This window comes from Canis lupus, chromosome 34 (genome assembly GCF_048164855.1).
Source record: "Canis lupus baileyi chromosome 34, mCanLup2.hap1, whole genome shotgun sequence".
NCBI classification, from domain to species: domain Eukaryota; kingdom Metazoa; phylum Chordata; class Mammalia; order Carnivora; family Canidae; genus Canis; species Canis lupus.
Genome location: NC_132871.1, coordinates 15,391,813 through 15,413,529, shown reverse-complemented (window position 1 = coordinate 15,413,529; position 21,717 = coordinate 15,391,813). Strand labels below are relative to the sequence as shown.

The 21,717-nt window shown below is 39.8% G+C and overlaps 1 protein-coding gene across 1 annotated transcript in view; it reads left to right on the top strand.

Moving 5' to 3' along the window:
- Positions 1-2,761: 2,761 nt before the first annotated feature.
- GORASP2 (golgi reassembly stacking protein 2) overlaps positions 2,762-21,717 on the top strand; it is a 38,192-nt gene continuing 19,236 nt past the window's right edge. The window contains exon 1 of the mRNA XM_072811431.1: positions 2,762-2,975. Coding sequence (XP_072667532.1) covers positions 2,913-2,975 — 63 coding nt within the window. The 5' untranslated portion in view covers positions 2,762-2,912. The remainder of the gene's footprint in view (positions 2,976-21,717) is intronic.

Sequence of the window (21,717 nt, the reverse complement as noted above, 5' to 3'; positions counted from 1 at the left end):
CCTTCCATCATGAACTGTTTATTTATGGGCTTTTGCTTTTCTGGTGCCTGTGATGTTTCAAAATACCAACTTGCCTGCAGCAGATTCCTACTTCAATGGAGACTGTCTTGAACAACAATCTCCCATGTATTCCCCTCCATCATGCTATATTTATCTTTATGAGCTTTGGCAACATATTTAGGATTTTATTCTTTGCCTTCTGAGCATATTCCCTAACTGAAAGAGGAAAACCACTGACTCCAGGAAAATGGGAGCAGTGGTTATTACATGTTTTTAGTACTAAATCAGGAGAGCTTGCACCTCACCCACTACCAATTGCCACTAAGAAATAACACAGAGTTGATGAGGCACAAATAAGAGCAACAGAGGTAACTTACTAACTGATCCTGAAAAAGAAGAGGCTTTGAGGCTATCTCGCACATTCAGTTGAAATCAACAAATTTGACTACCATGTTTCCCAAGACTCAACCAGGCACTGGCGATCTGAAAACGAAAAACCCTGATCCTCACCCTGAATGCATGGAGCATGGGTAGTGGAAAACAGGAAAACCTGTGATGATGATGGTGTTTCCAAAAATGAAGGAACTCACTATTCTAGGAACTAAGAATGAGGAGAGGCAGTCTTCTGAATTTAGGGATATATAAGTAACATTCGGGATGGACCTAAACAGGATGCTTTAGGATTTTTCTAAGTATGAAGGTTTTTTTTTTTAAGATTTTGTTGATTTATTTATGAGAGACACGCAGAGAGAGGCAGAGACATAGGCAGAGGGAGAAGCAGGCTCCTTGTGGGAACCCCCATGGGACTTGATCCCAGGGGACCAAGTTTGGGGAATAGCAGAAATAAAGCTCTAAGGAAGGGCCAGGGTTGCTGAAGGACAACCAAGGGTCTTCATCCTGGGTTCTACAAACCCTGGCAAGTGTCAAACATCTGGGAAACAAATCTGACCGTTGAACATAGCCACCGCTTATGACACCACCATGGAGAAGATTATAATTGTCAAGCAAAACAAGAACATTATCAAATCTAGTTCTTCTATGTATTCCTTGACATTAAATTCATTAATGAGGGGATCCCTGGGTGGCCCAGCGGTTGAGCGTCGGTCTTTGACTCAGGTCATGTTCCCTGCGTCCCGGGATCGAGTCCCACATCAGGCTCCCTGCGTGGAGCCTGCTTCTCTCTCTGCCTGTGTCTGTCTGTCTATCTGTCTCTGCCTCTCTCTCTCTCTCTCTCTGTGTCTCTCATGAATAAATAAATAAAATCTTTTTAAAAATTTTAAAAATTCGTTAATGAATTAGCTGCCAGGCACTCTGCTAAGTGTTAGGAGCCCAAAGCTGACTCCACTGCAGTCCCTGCCCTAGAGGAACCTAATAACTGGAGATTGCATTTGTGTATTTATGTGTTTATTAGGCCTCCTAAGAACCTGGGATTGGCTTATAGACAGCAAAGAAAGATAAATGATTTTTTATTTATTTTTCAATACCCCTACTGTTACAGAAGCAGACCACGAGCACTCGAAAACATAGAATCAGCAAAAACCAAAAGGAAAACATCTCCAGCACACCCAGAAATCATCGCCATAACCCTTGGTTCCTATCTGCTCATGTCTTCATATGCATACATATTATTAACAAGTATTTTCCCCACAAAAAAAGTTTTCATATTGTTTGCAGATACACTGTGCCTTGTAACCCGTTTTTCTTTTCAGTCAATAATTTCCACTTTTCTGTGTCAGTAAATGCTTCGAATACTCAGTACGTATTCAAGTTCTCTCATTTCATCCAAAAAGGCCCTTTACAGCTAATTTCTCCAAATCAGCCTTCAACTCAAGGCTTTACACTGCATCTCCTGATTACATCCTCCCTCTCTCTGTAAGTCCAGTGTAGTGTCTGTCTTATGATTCTGACTTGATGAAAAGAAGTGGCCAGCTGTTCTGAACAGTCCATCTTCTTTTTTCCTTGCCTGGTTGTTTCCTTGTGACATCATTTTTCTACGTTTCCCCCCTTATCCTCTGTATACAAGTGGAAGATCTAACAAGAGATGCGACAGAAGCGAGTTACACATTCTGGGCTAGCACACTTCACGGGGGGCATTATGTCCTCTATATTCCTTCGCATCAGAATACACGTCTGGAAACCTGGTTGACCCACCATTAGTGATGATCAAATTGACCCCTGGGCAATGGCCATAATTGGAGATTTTGGAGGGAAAGGGCAAAAGGAGAAACGGAATAGGAAGAGGGTGCACACGACCTGGCTGCCTAAAGGAGGTAGGACCCCAAGGACATCCACCTGCGCTCCCCACTCTGACATCGCACAGGTTGCGACCAATCTTCTGATCTTGTTCTCATAATTAGGAAGGCACAGCCAGAACATTTTTCTTTATAAAACTGAGCTGAGCGGATGCGGTATTCAGCCCGCCGGAGAGGCACCATCATCACCCTCTCTGCAACCTGCGACAGGACCCATAAAGGGGGCGGGGAGAGCTGCTCGGACCCACCTTCCAGGAGCAGCCCTTTCCTGCCTCCGGCCACCAGGGGGAGCTACGACAAAAGAATCGTTCGTTCAGACGAGCGGCAACGCGTCTGGGCAAAGCTTGTCCGCCCCGGGGATCCGTAGCAAGGGGCCGCGGCTGGGGAAACTGTGTTTCTGATCTCTCGCGAGCACCAGGAAGCTCCTCCCCGCTTGCGCGTGCTCAGGCCCCTTCCGGTGGTTTGCGGCAGGGGGCGCTGTCGGCGGCGTCGCAGCGGCCGTGCGCCGCGGCGACGCTCTCCCGGCGGGCAGTGCGGCCCGGCTCTCCGGCGGCGGCGAGTGCCACGTCCCAAGTGCTACGCGGAGGAGCGGAGCGGGCGGTGCGCGGGGGGCGGGGAGCAGCGCGGATCCCGGCCCGGCCACACTGCGCGCCCGCCGCCATGGGGTCCTCGCAGAGCGTCGAGATCCCTGGCGGGGGCACGGAAGGCTACCATGTCCTGCGGGTAAGGGCTCCGACGGCGCGCTGGAGGCGGGGCCCGGCCGCGGGGAGGCAGAGGCCCCGACGGGCCCGTTCCCGGGGCGGCCAGGCCCGACCCCGGAAAGCGGCGGCGGCCGCGGGCGCTGCCTTGGCCGAGGCGGGTTCGGGAGGTCGCTGGCCTCACGCCTCCCCGGAGCGCTCCGGGCCCGGGGTCCGCCGCCCTGGGGGGACCGGGTGGATGGAGCCTGAGCGGCAGCGGCGACCTGTCGGGGGGCGGCCCAGACGTGGGGGGCGGGCGGGGACGGCGGCCTTTTCTGTTCCCTCTCTCTTGATTCTTCTCTTACAAAGTTAGGAAAGGTGTGGGGGCAAAGTCTGCAGAAGAGGTGATGGTGAAGGTAGCACTTGAATTTTCTGAGAAAAAAAAAAAAAAAAGGAAGCCTGGAACTGGCAGGGCGAGACGCAGGAGGTGCGAGGGCAGGTGTTAACTCACCTCGGCGCTGGCTGGATGTCCGGAAAAGCCCAGTTAGGCAAACAGAATGAAATGGCCCAGAAGTAGGTTCGACGGACTTAAATTTACTTGATTTTACGGGTTCCCCCCCCCCACCCCCACCCCCGGGTCGCTCCTGACCTTACTAAGCCTCCTTTTCCACATTTCCTGGCGCAGAGAACTTCCGTTCTAAGACTGCTCAGAGTGTGCTGGAGATTAAGGTTTAGATCCACAGTGGTAACAGGTAATGGGAGAGGAACTTTTTTTTTTTTTTTTAAGAAAGAAAAGAAAAGTCTAAGTAAATAAAGGAAAGCAGCCTCAGTCACCAGGATGGAGAAACCTAGTATCTCAAAAAAAAAAAAAAAAAAAAAAAAAAGCATCAGGTAAGCCCCTGCTTTTATGAGCAACCTAAGTTGTTGCAGAGCATGTGGGTCTTCTAGGACTGGAAGTCTTTAAAAGTAGCACTGATGGTCATGTGCTGTGACACCTGCACGAGTGCTGAGGAGATGGGTTGGCGGCAAAGCGGCCCTAATCTGTAGCACCGCTTCAGGACGTAATAGAGTGTCATTAAATATTAGCTACTCACAAGCAAGAACATTTTCGCTGGGAGTGAGAAAGTGGACTTTCTGGTGCGTACATTTTCTGCCTTAGAGTCCACGTTTTAGGTGAGACAACATTCGTGAGGTGAATTACCTAGATATGTGTGTGATAGCACTGTGAGGGATCACCTTTCTGATCTAAAGGATTATCATGTCTTGTTGCCTCTCCACTCTACTAAAAAATCTCTCTGGAAGCCACGCTTTCGGTAGGAAAGGATGATTTTCCCAGAAAATAAGCAAACTGCATTCCTTTTAGCTAAGCTGACCCCAAGAGCCACACTGGTGGGAGAAATTGAAGGAGAAATGCCAGATCCAGATGTAAAGTGAAAGTTGGTGGCAGTGCTTTTCTCTTGCCTGGTTTGATTTCTCGGTATCCTGCCCTGGGGTGCGACGTCTGGTATTTTTTTTTCCCCCCAGTGACTGATTGTGGCCCTGAATCCTTGGGGGTTCATATTTTAATGACACATACACTCAGTAAAATAGCATTATTGAGTTTTAAAGGTCTGTTAGAAAGACGTACACATCAAAAGGATTGCAGTTGAGTGGCTTCTGGTAATGACTGTGTTCATGTAAAGTGAGTTGAAGTGTATTTTCTTTTACATAGGTGCGCCTCAGTAAATCACTCCTACGGATTCAGTAGTGCAGTGTGTTATTAATCTATGAATCTGATTTTCAGAAACACTAGGGACAACCTTAGTTTCCAGTCTGCATCTGGAGCATAAATGTTGCAAAAGATGAAATCTTACTCGGGTTTTATTAAAAGGAACTTTAAAATAGTAATGACCCTCTAACTGAGGAGAATTTTTTTTAATGTTTTTGAGTTCCTAACCCACTGTCCCTGATTCTGTAATCGGTTTCCAGTTATCTTTGTTTTTAGTGGGGAAAGTACTATATTAAATTTGAGCGTTAAAAAAATCTTCCTTTCATTTATTATGGCCCAAATATACAGTGATAAATTCCTATTCTGATTACTGAGCTTGTAAACTAGAATAAATATGGTAAGATGACCTTGGCATAAAATCACTCTTGTTAATAAGTTCTAGAATGATTTCATTAGAAGTTTGTTTTCTTTAATAATCTATTCTCCCGCCTTTCCCTTGTTAGTAATAAAAACTTGTTCGACTGGGTTTTAAAATAACAGTTATAGTGACAGCCATATCTAGTGCTGTTTTATTGTTGTTATTAAGAAGTCCTTATAATTCAAATCAATTGGATTTACATTTTTTTCTATTTGCCATATCCATTGGTAGATTCTGCTTTTAAATTTTTTTAGGGAACAACCCTGAAGTACTGTCAGATTTTCTTTTCTTTTTTTTTTTTTTTTAAGATTTATTTATTTATTCATGAGAGACAGAGAGAGAGAGGCAGAGACACAGGCAGAGGGAGAAGCAGGCTCCATGGAGGAGCCCGATGCGGGACTCAATCCAGGGGCCCCAGGGTCACACCCTGGAGTGAAGGTGGTGCTAAACCGCTGAGCCACCCGGGGTGCCCTACTGTCAGATTTTCTGCTGTGGGCAGTATACTTTCCTTCTTATGTATTATGCATTTATGTATTAATGAACATTTTCAGGTTGTGATCATACTGTTTATCCAATTCTCCATTCCTACCTTAGAAGTAACCACTATAGTGTCTTAAGTATCTTTTCAAATATGTTTTATGCAGGCAGAAGAATTCTGTCCCCTTCACTCTGTTTCCTTTTGTAACTATTGGAATCATAAGATACATACTGTTGCTCCCCTCCGCCTTCTTTGATAATCCGCCTTCTTTGATAATCCATCTTGGGAGTCTCTCCTTAGCAGCAGAGATCTGCCTCTTGGTTTCACTTAGCTTCATAGTAGTTTGTTGTACCACAGGTTAGTTAAACAGCACCTCCTGGTGATGGACATACAGTTTTTCTAGTCTTTGCTGTCACCAGTACATGTTCACAACCTCAAATCCAGCCTTTGTTTTCACTTAAAATGTACATTTCCCCAAATTATTGAATCTTAATGTTGCTTACTTACACAGATCTTCATTTGTTGATCTTTCTTCATTTTAGTAGACTACTGCATTGTGTTCTGATTATCAATGGGTGTTCATTACGGATCTTTTATTTATTTTTTTAAAAGATTTGTTTATTTGACAGAGAGATAGAGCACAAGCAGAGGGGAGGAGAAGCAGGGGAAGGAGGCTTAGCAGGGAGCCTGATGTGGAGCTTGATCCTAGGAACCCTTGGATCGTGACCTGAGCTGAAGGCAGATGCCTAACAGATTAAGCCACTCAGGCATCCTCATTACAAATCTTTTAGATAAGTTTTAAAAAGTATAACAAAGAATCTAAACTACTTGTAATTCTGCCATCTATTTTTTTTGTAAATCTGTCATCTAAAGGTAAATACTGCTGAAGTCTTTTTCCTAGTCTTTTTTTTTTCCTATGCCTAACCTTGCCCGTCACTACGTTTCACAGTAATTTCGAATGACATGACATTCAAGTACAGTATGGTCTGAAGTTATCTTAGGATGTTGGCTTACAACCTAGATACCCAGTACCCTAGGCACTGTTAAATAAATCAGGGAGTGGAATGCTATGCATTCATGAAAGTGGCATTTCAGAACACTCTGTGGCTTTAAGTATGCCCCTCTGTGTAGGTGCCCAGGAAAATAAAATGGAAAGGTAATAAGCCAGGATACTAAAAGGGTTATTGGTAGAAATTTCCACCGTGGCCATGAAATATTTGTATATTCACAAAAAAATAATTAAAAGATATTTTAAAAGGTTGAATTCTATTGGAAATTTTTCAGTTCAGAATCCTTCTTTTAAAAATAGCATTATATTTCAGATTCCCTCATGCATTAAATTCAATTCATGTTTATCAGGAGTACCACTTTTATTCCCACTCTCTAATCTTAACATTAGGCAGCAAAAATGTTAGCCAGGCCTTCTTAGTATTGTTAGAAGTTACTATGAGTTACTGCAGTTGAAATATGTTGAATACAGAATTCTTGGGACACCTGGGTGGCTCAGCGGTTGGACGTCTGCCTTCGGCTCAGGGTGTGATCCTGGAGTCTCGGGATCAAGTCCCATGTCAGGCTCCCTGCATGGAACCTACTTCTCCCTCTGCCTCTCTGTCTCTCTGTGCATCTCTTATGAATAAATAAATAAAATCTTAAAAAAAAAAAAAAAAGAATACAGAATTCTTGCCTAGATTCTCCCTTAATTACCAAGTGAACCACACAAGGCCATTTTTGGAGTTCCCTCATTGATACCCATTATAAGATTTGTTTCTAAATTTAAATATTAAGATTAATTGCATTCTATACTTAATATTCTTTGAGATGGGGGTTATCTGAGGACATTCTGGAACCAGTGTTCACTCCACAATGAGGGCATGGAAAATGTCATGTTCACTATTCCTTGTCATTTCCTTCAGGAGGGATTTTGAGGTAATGGATGTTTTAAAGGAAAGGCCATTGAGATGAAGTAGGTCTCCGCTTAGTAACAGGCCTTTATCTCCTGAGCCATTTTACTACAGACTGGGCAACATTAAATACTCTTCTCAGAGGAGAAAGTGACAGAATTATTTCCATAGAAAGTGGAATACCTAGACATATCTACTGTTACATGGATCTGTTCTTTTTAAGTGCCGCACTAGTCCAGGTGAAATCCTGCAGGATTTCAACTTGGTACTTATTTTGATAAAGGGAATTCCTAATATTTGTTAGTCATAGTTTTTTCCACTAACATAGTGTTTCTCTAACTTTTTTTTTTTTTTTAAGATTTTATTTATTTATTCATGAGAAACAGAGAGAGGCAGAGACATAGTCAGAGGGAAAAGCAGGCTCCCTGTGGGGAGCCCAATGCGGTACTTGATCCCAGGACCCGGATCGGGCCCTGAGCCAAAGGCAGACACTCAACCACTGGAACCACCCAGGCATCCCATTCTCCAACTTTTTAAATTCATGTCCCTATTTGAAAAACAAACATCTCACTACTGGCCTCTTCTCACTCACTGTGAAAACAGTGGGTAAAAAATGAAAATAGGTTATTTCATGTTTCTCAAGTATAAAGTTATAATAAAAAAAAAGCTGTATAAATACCCACCTAAGGGTTATGATCTCCCACAACTGTCTCTTACTAAAAGACTATGAGTAGGGGTGCCTCGCTGCCTCAGTTGCATGCAACTCTTGATCCTGCATTATGGGTTTGAGTCCCACGTTGGGTGTAGAGATTAATTAAAAAATAAAATTTTAAAACTATGAAGTTGTTTAATAAACATTCTTTGAAAGTCCTTTCAAATGTAGGAATCAGATTATTTCAATTCATAAATGCCATAAAATACAATGCATGTGAACCATACACACTTTTAGGAATTGTAAATATTGAACATAAACTTTTCCTGATACGAACAGACCTTGAACAAATCAGCATTACACGGTTTATACACACTTTCATATTTTGTTATGAAGTGTTTTAAGGTATGGACTATCATCCTCCAATACCTTATTTGGAATTACAGTTTTTGTTCTGGTCAGTAAGTAGTAGAACACACAGCACTGGCTGTACTTTTTCTGGGTCAGATACTGACAGGATTTTTTTAATACCACTGAAATTTTCATAAGAATAGAACTAGAAAAAAAAGAATTAACCTTAGAATAACCATTAATTTCAGTATATTTATTTTGCAGGCTTTAATACAGTGCTGGAGAGCATTATATTAGTTTGATTCATTAATGCTGGTTAATCTAAACTAGAAAATATTTATCTGTAAAGGTTTGATACATACTTCAGAATATTACTCTAGATTGCCTTCAGAGATGTGATAAGTAAGATGACTTTTTTTTTTTTCCCTAAACAGCATGCAGAACCAAAGTTGTTACTCTGAAAGATTGTGCATGTCCGTCTTGGCATTGCAAATAAACTTACTGTAGCATTAAGAGAATAACGCTAAGGATTGATTTTGTTTTAAGCACCAGTGAGAGAGCATTCCAGCACATTCTCAGCAGTAAGGAACCTTGTCATCTGGTAAACATAAATATATTGAGAGACTTTGGAGTAGACCACCAGAGGCTACTCTTGGGAATCACTGGATCCTAGTGTTAGCTCCGTCATTGTGTTTCCTTGGGCAAATCTTTGAACTTTTTTAGTTTTATTCTTTTTATCTGAAAAGTGAGGATAATAGTAGTGCCCCCTTCCGTTTTTATCAAAAACCATATTAGATATTATATATGAAATATTTTGGGAAAAAATTGAGCGTGTTAATTTTTTTTCTGGCCCCCTGCCACCTTACTGAAGACCTCACTCTTAAATTTATTAAAAGAGTGCTGTCTACCTCATTGTTATCCCAAGGATTTAAATGAGATATTCCGTAATAAAGCATTTAGCATATGGTCTAGTAAGGCTCCATAAATGTTAGCAGATGCCTTTATTATTAACATCTGCATTACTGTATCACCCATTAAGAACCACTTTTATAATGGCAATACAATTTAAAATAGGCCTCTAAGCATATTAGGTAGCATTTCTATTTGCTTGCTCATTCACTGGCTACTTGTCCAGTAAAGTATACTTTACTGCTATTTAAAACATAAGTTTTGGGCAGCCCAGATGGCTCAGCGGTTTAGCGCCACCTTCAGCCCAGGGCATGATCCTGGAGACCTGGGACCGAGTCCCACATCAGGCTCCCTGCATGGAACCTGCTTCTCCCTCTGCCTGTGTCTCTGCGTGTGTGTGTGTGTGTGTGTGTGTGTGTGTGTGTGTGTGATAAATAAATTAAGTCTTTTAAAAAAATAAAACATAAATTTTGGGGTCTCCTGGCTGGCTCCATTGGAAGAGCATGCAACTCTTGATCTTGGGGTCATGAGTTCAAGCCCCACGTGGGGTGTCTAGATTACTTAAATAAATTTTTAAGAGAAGCCTAAAACATAAGTTTTGGGTCAGATCTGACCCATTAGTTTTATTAATGTGCCTGCTAATTTTTAAGAATCCTCACTTTTAAGGAACTTTTGTCTTTTCTAAAAGGTAGGTAGGTACCAGTATCCTTTTCATTGCTTAGCATCAGAGTGATACTAAACACATTAATTTAAATGACTAAAAGAGGCTATGTAATTAAAATACTGTTGTTGGGTTTGATCTACACTGTAGAAGCTATAGATAGCTTAGTGGCAGTTAGACTTATTTCATGGTGAGTCATTCAGTTTTAGAAACTATCTTGTCAACCTCCTCACTTTACAGCTAAAGAAAAGGAGCACAGAAAGCTTGTTGCCTAAGGTCATGCAACAAATTTTCTTTCCCTAAGAAATAAGTACCTAAGTTGGTATTTGGATATATTTATAAAATTAGGTGACAGGTTGTCAGAAGTTTTGCTTCTTTTGGAATAGACTTAGTTTCTTTCAACATCATTTTCCTGATATACAGACCTTTTCTAAGAAGGTACTGTATACTGATAGGTTTTAGTTTCCTTTTATTTATTTTTAAAAGACATATTTATTTATTCATGAGACACAGAAAGCGGCAGAGACACAGGTAGAGGGAGAAGCAGGCTCCCTGCAGGGAGCCCAGTGAGGGACTCAGTCCTGGAACCCCGGGATCATGTCCTGAGTCGAGGCAGACGCTCAACCACTGAATCACTCAGGCATCCCTTAATTTCCTTTAAGATACCATTAGAATTTCATTTCAAATTGCTAAATATGTTATAAATTACATCATAGGGTCAGTCAGTAAAACATGCTCCTTGAGTTATTTTGGTAGAACATATGAGAATGTTTTAGCAAGTAAAGCTTGAACTCTAAGAATCTACTGCAAAATAATTTCCACATATCTGTGACAAGTCCCCGGTAGGAAAACTGGCCCTTTTCAGACATAGAAGATCTCCCTCACCCCACTCCAAAAGTACCTTTTTTATAACTGAAGAATTTAGGGTTTATTTTTATTATATAACATTCCCGAGTCTTGTCCCATCATTTTGATCCCCAAAGTATATACATATAACATGAGGCTTTATGTGTGTAGATGAAATGAATCATCAGTGATACTTGGATTGAACTCAATTTTTAGTCTTATTTAACATCCCTGCTGTTTTTAAAAATAGTACAAAAGTGAGAGTGTTGACATTAAATTGCGAGCCAGAGGAGATGATGGTGTAGACAGAAAGTCATTCAGAGGGACTTACCTACCTTTTCTGTGTGAAGGCATTGGTGGTGCAGTATTAAAGAAGAGAGTTACACATTACACTGAGCGCATTTTATGGAAACATCTCCATGGTTAGAAAACCTAAGAGAAATAATTCACATACTAGCTAGAAAGTGGGTAAGAGTATCTTTGTATCACCTTATCAAATGTGTACTTTGATGATATGCTGTGTTCTGAAAGTAGCTTTGCTGTTTCCTTTTTTTTTTTTTTTAAGATATTATTTATTTATTCATGAGAGACAGAGAGAGGCAGAGACACAGGCAGAGGGAGAAGCAGGCTCCATGCAGGGAGCCTGACTCGGGAGTCGATCCTGGGGCTCCAGGATCACACCCTGGGCTGCAGGCAGGTGCTAAACTGCTGAGCCACCCAGGGATCCCCTGCTGTTTCCTTTTTGTGTTGCATTAAGGTAGCAGTTCTGTAGTCCTCAGCTGAAAGTATATAAATGACCAGTGGAGTTGGGAGAATGGCTTACCCCTGACTCCCCGAAACTCTTCTTTCCTTCTACTCTGCTGTCCTTCTGTCCCCAGGCCAAAATTTAAGAGAGTGGTTCATGTGAAATGACCCAAACCTAGTATAAATATTATTGCATTTTTAATCCCAGGAGAAGAGATGGATGCTTCACTGGAAAGCAACCAGTATAGAACAGTGAGGTCTGTGCACAAAGAAAAAGCCAGGCTAAATCTGGTAAAACTTTCTAATGATCCAGGATCAGAAGGTGAGAGAAAAGCCAGAAGTTTGTTTGTTTTTTTTTAAAGCCAGAAGTTTAATTGCGTTTATTACCTGAAGGTTGATTGGACAAAACAGTGAATAGTATCTCTCGTAGGACTGTTTTTCAAACTTTGTTTTTCTGACAGATCAAAGTAAGAAATTTATTTTCCCTTGCAGCTGGTATGTACTACTTCATTTTATGAAAAACAATGAAATGTTTATTAAGTCACGAATTTTTTATATTTTATCTTTTCTGATATATTTTCTTATTTTGACATTTGTTCTGTAATGACCAACTAAATTAATTTCAGAAGCCACTGAAACTCCCTACAGTAGTTGAATGACACCACCTTAAGAATTTCTATATAGGTGGTGATTCCAAATCCAGCTTCTAATCATGAGTGTTAATTTCTTTTTATGTAATGGGGATGAATACCCCTTCACTATGCAGTTTCTGTAGTAAGGTTCTCATTTTTGCCTTCTGAGTAAAAAATATCTAGGAGATTTTATCTTGCTTATTGTAGCTGGTTTTTTCTAGTGTTTATGAAAGTATTTCTTTCATGTTGTGATTTTTATTTTGATTAAGATAACCTCCAAATATAAATTTCAGCTCCTATAAGTACCTGTCCAGGTTATGATAACACTGACTTTTATCATTCATTTGTAAGCATAACTACTCTTTAGTATTTTCAGCTGCTGCTTTTTAGTTCGTAATTGTTCAAAGTGAACCATGAGGCCTGAGAAGAATTAGAAAAAGTGCTACTTCAACATACTTGTTAGAACTCTCAGGGAATGGATTTGTGTAGAGTCAATTTCTTCCTTAGAATGGATTATTTACTGCTTTCAGTAACAAGAATATGCTTTATGCAAATCTGTTTTTAAAATATATTGCATGCTTCCCAGCATCATTGACAGGTGCTAAATATATTTTAGCCTGTTCATATCTTTAATTGTGGTGATGACATCCATATGCTATATTATATTTGTATTGGAATACAAATGTACTTCCCACCTAGACTTTTGGTGTTCGATATGGTAGCCTCTAATCACATATGGCTGTTTAAACTTAAATGTAAATTATTTAAGTTAAATGAAGTTAAAAATCCAGTTCCACAGTCACATGAGCCACATTTCATACATGGTTAGTGGCTACTGTATTGGATAGTACATGTCCAGATTTCTGTAATTGCAAAAAGTTCTAAAAGTGGCTTAATGGCAGAGATCTTTTTTAAGATCTTTGCATACACTGCAATAAGAAACCATTACAATCACACTTTTTTAAAAAAGATTTATTTATGAGAGAGAGCCAGCACGTGTTCACACAGGGTGAGAGGAGGAGAGAGAGAATCTTGAGCAGACTCCCCATGGGGGAAGCCTGACATAAGGCTTGATCTCACAGCACTGAGATCATGACCTGAGCTGCAATCAAGAGTCAAACACTTAACTGGCTGAGCCACCCAGGCACCTCACAATTGCACCTTTTTCCTAAGTGCGTAGTACATACTCACTAGGTAGAATTTGGTAAGTGGCTTAGCCCTGGTACTTTTTCTTCCTTTTGGTTTTTGATTTTTGAGACTTATTACTTCTCATTTTCTGCCAGCTATCATTTTTTGCTATAATCAAGCAACAGTAACATCTCTTTCAGTTCTGGTTGTTACTCTGTTGGTGGAAACCAGGAAGCCAAACCATGTAAATGTAAATAGACTGTAAGAGTGGTCCTGAAACTAAAGAGCATTGTACTAAAGAATGAATGGGTCAAGCAGGAAAATAAAGAATTTTAAAATTCATAGAAACAAATGAAAATGAAAGCACAACTGTTCAAAAACTTTAGTAGGATTCAGCAAAGCCAGTCCTAAGAGGGAAGTATATAGCAACACGAGCCTTTCTCAAGAAACAAGAATCTTGGTCTCGAATATACAACCTAATCTTATACCTAAAGGAGCTAGAGAAAGAACAGTGAATAAAGCCTAAGCCCAGCAGAAGAAAATTTATAAAGATTAGAGCAGAAATCAATGAAATAGAAACCAAAAGAACCTTAGAATAGATCAACGAAACTAGGAGCTGGTTCTTTGAAAGAATTGATAAGATTGATAAATCCCTGGCCAGACTTATCCAAAGAAAAGAGAAAGGACCCAAGTAAATAAAATCATGAATGAAAGAGGACAGATCACAACCAACATGGAAGAAATACAAACAATTGGGCAGTCCGGTGGCCCAGCGGTTTAGCGCCGCCTGCAGCCCAGGGCGTGATCCCAGTGTCCTGGAATCGAGTCCCACATTGGGCTCCCTGCATGGAGCCTGCTTCTCCCTCTGCCTGCGTCTCTGCCTGCTTCTCTCTCTCTCTTTCTCTTTCTCTCTCTCTCTCTCATGAATAAATAAATCTTTAAAAAAAGAAATACAATGATAACGTATTATGAGCAATTATATGCCAACAAATTAGGCAATCTGGAAGACATGGATGCATTCCTAGAGATGTATACGCTATCAAAACTGAAACAGGAAGAAATAGAAAACCTGAGCAGACACGAACCAGCAAGGAATTTGTAGCCGTGATCGAAAATCTCCCAACAAACAAGAGTCCAGGGCCAGATGGCTTCCCAGGGCAGTTCTACCACACACTTAAAGAACTAATAAACTATTTTTCTGAGGCTGTTTCAAAAAATGGAAATGGAAGGGAAACTTCCAAACTCTTCCTATGAGGCCAGCATGACCTTGGTTCCAAAACCAGAGGAAGACCCCACCAAAAAAGAATATCCCCAATGAACATGGATGCAAAAATTGTCACCAATATACTAACCAACAGGATCCAGTAGTACAGTGAAAGGATTATTCACCACAAACAAGTGATATTTATTCCTGGGCTGCAAGGGTGGCTCAACACCTGCAAATCAATCATAAAAGAATGGACAAGAGCCATATGATCCTCTCAATAGATGCAGAAAAAGCATTTGACAAAGTACAGCATCCTTTCTTGATTAAAACTTTTCACAGTGTAGGGATAGAGGGAACATATACCTCAATATCACAAAAGGCATATGTGAGAAAGCCCACAGTGAATAACATTCTCAATGAGGAAATACTGAGGGCTTTTCCCCTAAGATTAGGAACACAGCAGGGATGTCCACTATCACCATTGTTGTTCAACATGGTACTAGAAGTCCTAGTTTCAGCAATCCTACAACAAAACGAAATAAAATGTATTTGAATTAACAAGTCAAACTCTTGACTCTTTGCAGATGACATGATATCCTATATGGAAAACCCAGAGGACTCCACCCCAAAATTGCTAGAACTTACACAGGAATTCAGCAAAGTGGCAGGATATAAAATCAATGGACAGAAATCAGTTGCATTTCTACACCCTACCAATGAGACAGAAGATAAGGAGTCAATTCCATTTACTATTATGCCTAAAACCATAAGAAACCTAGGGATAAATCTAATCAAAGAGGCAAAAGATCTATACTCAGAAAACTATAGAACACTTATTAAAGAAATTGAAGACAAAAAAAATGGAAAAACGTTTCATGTTCATGAATTAGAAGAACAAATGTTATTAAAATGTCTATGCTGTCTAGAGCTATCTATACATTCAGTGCAATTCCTATCAGAATACCATCAACTTCTTTTCACAGAACTGGAACAAATAATCCTGAAGTTTGTATGGAACCAGAAAGGACCCCGAATAGCCAAGGGAATTTTGAAAAAGAAAACCAAAGGTGGTGGCATCACAATTTCAGACTTCAAGCTCTGTTATAAAACTGTAATCATCAAGACAGTATGGTACTGGCATAAAAACAGACACATAAGTCAGTCAAGTAGAATAGAGAACCCAGAAATGGACCCTCAACTTTATGGTCAACTAATCTTTGACAAAACAGAAAAGAATAGCTAATAGAAAAAAGACTGTCTCTTCAACACATGGCATTGGGAAAATTGAACAGCCACATGCAAAAGAATGAAACTGTACCATTTCCTCACCCCACAAAATGGATAAAAGACCTATATGTGAGACAGGAATCCATCAAAATCCTACAGGAGAACACAGGCAGTAACCTTTGTGACCTTGGCTTAGGAACTTCTTCCTAGACATATCTCTAAAGACGAGAAGCAAAGGCAAAATGAACTGTTGGGACTTCATTAAGATAAAAAGCTTTTGCACAGCAAAGGAAACAGTTGACAAAACCAAAGACAACCAACACAGTGGGAGAAGATATTTGCAAATGACATAACAGTTAAAGGGCTAGTATCCAAAATCTATAAAAAACTTATCAAACTCAACACCGAAAGAACAAATATAATCCAATCAAGAAATGGGCAGGAGAAATGAACAGACACATTTCACCAGAGATGGCGTACAAATGGCCAACAGAGACATGAAAAAATGCTCAGCATCACTCAGCATCAGGGAAGTACAAATCAAAATCATAATGAGATACCACCTGATGCCAGTCAGCATGGCCAAAATTAGTAAGTCAGGAAATGATAGATCTTGGTGAGGATGCAGAAAAAGGGGAACCCTTTTACACTATTGGTGGGCATGCAAGCTGGTGTAGCTACTCTGGAAAACAGTATGGCAGGTCCTCAAAAAGTTGAAAATAGAGCTACCCTAGGACCCAGCAATTGTGCTGATAGGTATTTACCCCAAAGATACAAATGTAGTCATTCGTAGGGGCCCCTGCACCCCAATGTTTATAGCAGTAATGTCCATTGACAGAGGAATAAAGATGTGGTTTATGTATACACAAAATGGAATACTACTGTGCCGTCCAAAAATTGAAATCTTGCCATTTGCAAGGATGTGGTTGAAACTAGAGGGTATTATGCTCAGCAAAATAAGTCAGTTTGAGAAAGACAATTATATTGGTCTCACTCGTGGAATCAAAACAGGATCATAAGGGAAGAGAGGGAAAAATAAAATGATTAAATCAGAGACCATAAGAGACTCTTAATCATAGGAAACAAACTAAGAGTTGCTGGAGGGGAGGGATGTGGAGGGATGGGGTAACTGGGTGATGGACATTAAGAAGGGCACATGGTATCATGAGCATTGGGTATTATATAAGGCTGGTGAATTACTGAACTCTAGATCTGAAACTATTAATATATGTTAATTGAATTTAAATCATTAAAAGTGGTCGTGAAATATTCTGAAGAAGAATGAGCATTAGAGTAAGTTACTTTGTGGCCTTTGCGCTGACTACTCAGAGTGCTTTTGGATTCAATTGCTGGCTTTCAAACTGTGTTCTTTGTAGGTGAAATATTGGATATGTTCTTAAGTTGTAGTAATTTGATTTCTGCTTTTTGGATAGAGGAAGTATATGTTAAAGCTTTTTAAAGTGCACATAAATGTACAGCTTGATGACTTTTCACAAACAGCATTCTCATATAACCAGCGTCCATCCCTTTCCAGGCACACCCTGACAACCTACCAACCCTCCAGAGTGTATGCTGTCCTGATTTCTAACACATAGATTAGTTTGACCTGTTCTTAGCCTTATATAAATGGAATCATATGTACTCATTTGTGTCTAGCTTCTTTTGCTCAAATATGCTTGTGAAGCGCATCCATCTTGTTGTGTATTGTTGTAGGCCTCTCATTTTATTAATTATTTTATAGGGATCCCTGGGTGGTTCAGTGATTGAGCGTCTGCCTTAGGCCTAGGGCATGATCCTGGAGTCCTGGGATCGAGTCCCACACCGGACTCCTTGCATGGATCCTGCTTCTCCCTCTGCCTGTGCCTCTGCCTCTCTCTCTCTCTCTCTCTCTCTATCATGAATAAATAAATAAATAAAATCTTTTCAATATATATATATATAAATTATATATATGTTATATATATATTATACTATTGAGAGACTATACCAGGATTTATGTATCTATTCTGATGTTCATTGGGCATTTGTGTAGTTTTTAATTCAGGGCTACTGCAGATAGTGCTGCTATGCACATTAACTGTGTATGTCTTTTGGAGAATATATATACTCATTTTTCTTGGGTTTATCAAAGAGTGCAATATTAGTCAAATATTTCAGTATTAACAAATTATTGCCAAATAGTTTGCTCATTTATATTCCCACAAGCAGGGATCCCTGGGTGGCGCTGCGGTTTAGCGCCTACCTTTGACCCAGGGCGTGATCCTGGAGACCCGGGATCGAATCCCACGTCGGGCTCCCGGTGCATGGAGCCTGCTTCTCCCTCTGCCTGTGTCTCTGCCTCTCTCTTTCTCTGTGTGACTATCATAAATAAATAAAAATTAAAAAAAATAAAAAATATATTCCCACAAACAATAATTAAAGATACAGAATATCTATATTCTGTGTCTTCACTAACTCTCACAAGATATTTTCCATCTTTTTCATTTTGTCCAATCTGGTGAGTGGGTAGTGGTTTAATTTGCATTTTCTTGATGACTATTGAAGTTGAGCATATTTTCATACTTATTGGCCACGTCAGTATCCTTTTTTCTTAGGATCTGCTAAAACCTTTTCCCTATTTCCCCATTAGATTATAGGGTTTTTTTTAGCAGCTTCATTGAGATAGAATTTTCCTACCATTAAATTCAACCTTTTAAAGTAGATAGTTCACTACTTTTTTAGTATATTTACAGAGTTGTGCAATCATCACCAATATCTAATTCTAGAACCTTTTAATTATCTCCAGAAAGAAACTCCATGCCCATCAGCAGCTACTTCCCATTTCTCCTACCCCTTACCCTTGGCAACCACTAATCTACATTCTGTTTCTGTGGATTTGCCTTTTCTGGACATGTCATATAAATGGAATCATTCAATATGTGGTCTTCATGATTTAGCGTAATGATTTCAAGGTTTATTCATGTTATAACATGAATACGCCATTCCCTTTTGCCAAATAATATTTCTTTCTTTAGGTATATCACATTTTCTTTATTCTTTCATCAGTTGAGGAACATTTGGGTTATTTCCACTTTCTGGCTGCTATGAATAACGCAGCTGTGAAATTTGTGTACAGGTTTAGGGTGCCTGGGTGGCTCAGTGGTTGAGCATCTGCCTTTAGCTCAGGTTGTGGTCCCAGGATTCTGGGATCAAGTTCCACATCGGGCTCCCTGCCAGAAGCCTGCTTCTCCCTCTGCCTATGTCTCTGCCTCTCTCTGTGTGTCTCTCATGAATAAATAAAATCTTTTTAAAAAGTAAAAGTAATTTGTGTACAAGTTTTTTTTTTTTTTAAAGATTTTATTTATTTATTCATGAGAGACAGAGAGAGAGAGAGGCAGAGACACAGGCAGAGGGAGAAGCAGGCTCCATGCAGGGAGCCTGATGTGGGACTCCATCCTGAGTCTGCAGGATCAGGCCCTGGACTGAAGGTAGCGCTAAGCCGCTGAGCCACCCGGGCTGCCCCTGTGTACAAGTTTTTATGTGGACGTGCTTTCACTTCTCTTGTTTATATATCGAGGAATAGAATTACTGGGTCATAGGATAACTTTGTTTAACATTTGAAGATCTGCCAAACTTTCCCACAGTGACTGCACCATTTTACATTCCCACCATCAATATGTGAAGGTTTGTTTCCAACTATTGTTATTGTCCTTTTTATTTTAACAACCTTGTAGATGTGAAGTCCTATCTCATTGTGCTTTTACTCTCTCAATGATTTGCAGTAGTTATAAATCTGTTTTGGTTAGAGTTCCTTTGTTGGATGTGTATTGTATCTTTTCATTTTCTTAATTGTCCTTTGATGAGAAGTTTGTAATTTTTAGTATAGTTTATACATTTTTTTAGCTTATGATTTGTGCTTTTTTTTTTTTTAAGGATTTTATTTACTTATTCATGAGACACACACACACACACACACACACACACACACAGAGGCAGAGGGAGAAGCAGGCTCCACGCAGGAATCTGGACATGGGACTCGATCCCTGGTCCCCAGGATCAGGCCCTGGGCTGAAGGCGGTGCTAAACCGCTGAGCCACCCTGGCTGCCCGGTTAGTGCTTTTTGTATCCAGTTTAAGAAGTCTTTTTATATTTGAAAATCTCAAAAGTATTCTCCATGTATTTCTCTAAAGGCTCAATCATTTTACCTTTATGGTTTATGGTTTTATTTTTTTATTCTACTTTTTTTTGTTATTTGATCTTCAGCTCTTGTCCATCTGGAATTGATTTGAGAGACATTTTTTTAAAAGATGGTTTCTCGGGCAGCCCAGGTGGCTCAGTGGTTTAGCGCTGCCTTCAGCCCAGGGTGTGATCCTGGAGACCTGGGATCGAGTCCCACGTCGGGCTCCCTGTATGGAGCCTGCTTCTCCCTCTGCCTGTGTTTCTACCTCTCTCTCTCTCTCTCTCTCTCTCTCTCTCTCTGTGTCTCAGGAATAAATAAAATCTTTAAAAAAAAAAAAAAAGATGGTTTCTCTCCAATTGCTAGCTAACATTTTATATTTTTTCTTTTTTCTTCTTCTTTTTTTTTAAAGGGTGAGAGACAATTAATACATGTTTAGAAAAATAATGTAGTGTTCAGGAATTCGTTGGTTATAAAGATTTGCCCTCAGGTGATGATTGCAGAGTTAGGAAGAGGGGTTTAAGATTTGTAGGACTCCCGAGGTGCTTGACTGGCTCCATCTAAAGAGCACGTGACTCTTGTTCTTGAGGTCCTGAGTTTGAGCCCCATGTTGGTGTAGAGATTACTTAAATAAATAAATTTAAACAAAACCAAATTTTTTCCAAGCACCAAACATACCAAGTATACCATAAAAAAGAAAAAAAAGATTTGTAAGACTCCTATCATATGTCAGAGTCTTAGCTAGGCATTTCATAAACTCCTTCAATCTCTACAGTATTCTTGTAAAGTAAATGACATCATTCTTTACTTGGAAATGAAAAAATTGAAGCCCAGAAAGATAAATACACTTTCTTTTTTTTTTTTTTTTTTTTTTATAAATACACTTTCTTAAGCTCACACAGCTAGTAAGTAGGTAAAATCATGCCTCAAAACTAAGTCAGTCTGGCTCTAGAACTCTATTATCTTTTCTTTGTTCATTTTTTCCAAATCTTGTAAAATCTTAACTATTAAATTTTCTAATTTTACCTGTCCATCTTAAATTACTATAACATTTGGCCCAATAATAGATGCTGATGACCTGTGAAAACAGGTAGGAGAGTAGGTAGGTAGGTAGATAGGTAGATGGGTTTTATTTTTTGTTTAAGGTGGCTTGAGGGAAGCAGGCAATGAATCAACAATTGAGACATTTTGGGACAGAAAGAATTGAAGTAATAATCTGATGCTTGAAAGATTGGGTGCCTAAGAGATTCTTGTCAGTGGATAATAATGCCAGAGAATCTTGCCTGTGTGGATGTTTAATTTGCTGTGTTGCAGATCTTATTTTCCATGCTATGAAATTAAGGATATTTCCTTTAAGTATATTAGGGTCAGAGAGGGCATTTTCTAGGGCTCCCTCTGCTGGTTTCCTGTTAGTAATTAAGATACCTAGTTGCCAAAATTAAGCTGGTACTAATGATGTAAATAAATTTAGGAAAGAAATTGATTTCAGGGTCCATTAGAGGAGATCAATGTTCGTAGCAAATGCAAATAGAAAAATAGAGGATTATTTAAGTTCATTTATTTTAGAATTCAAGTTTGGCTATTGAATCTCTTTCAAGTTATGGAGAAGACTACTTTTTTTGGCGGGGAGAAGACGAATACTAATGGTATTGGAAACTTTCTATTTCAAAAAAATAGTAAAACTTTATACTCAGAGGGTAGCATGTGAAGCATCAGTATGTGGGATCAACTTTCTGAGTTGGTGATGACATTACAAAAGTACTATTTTTG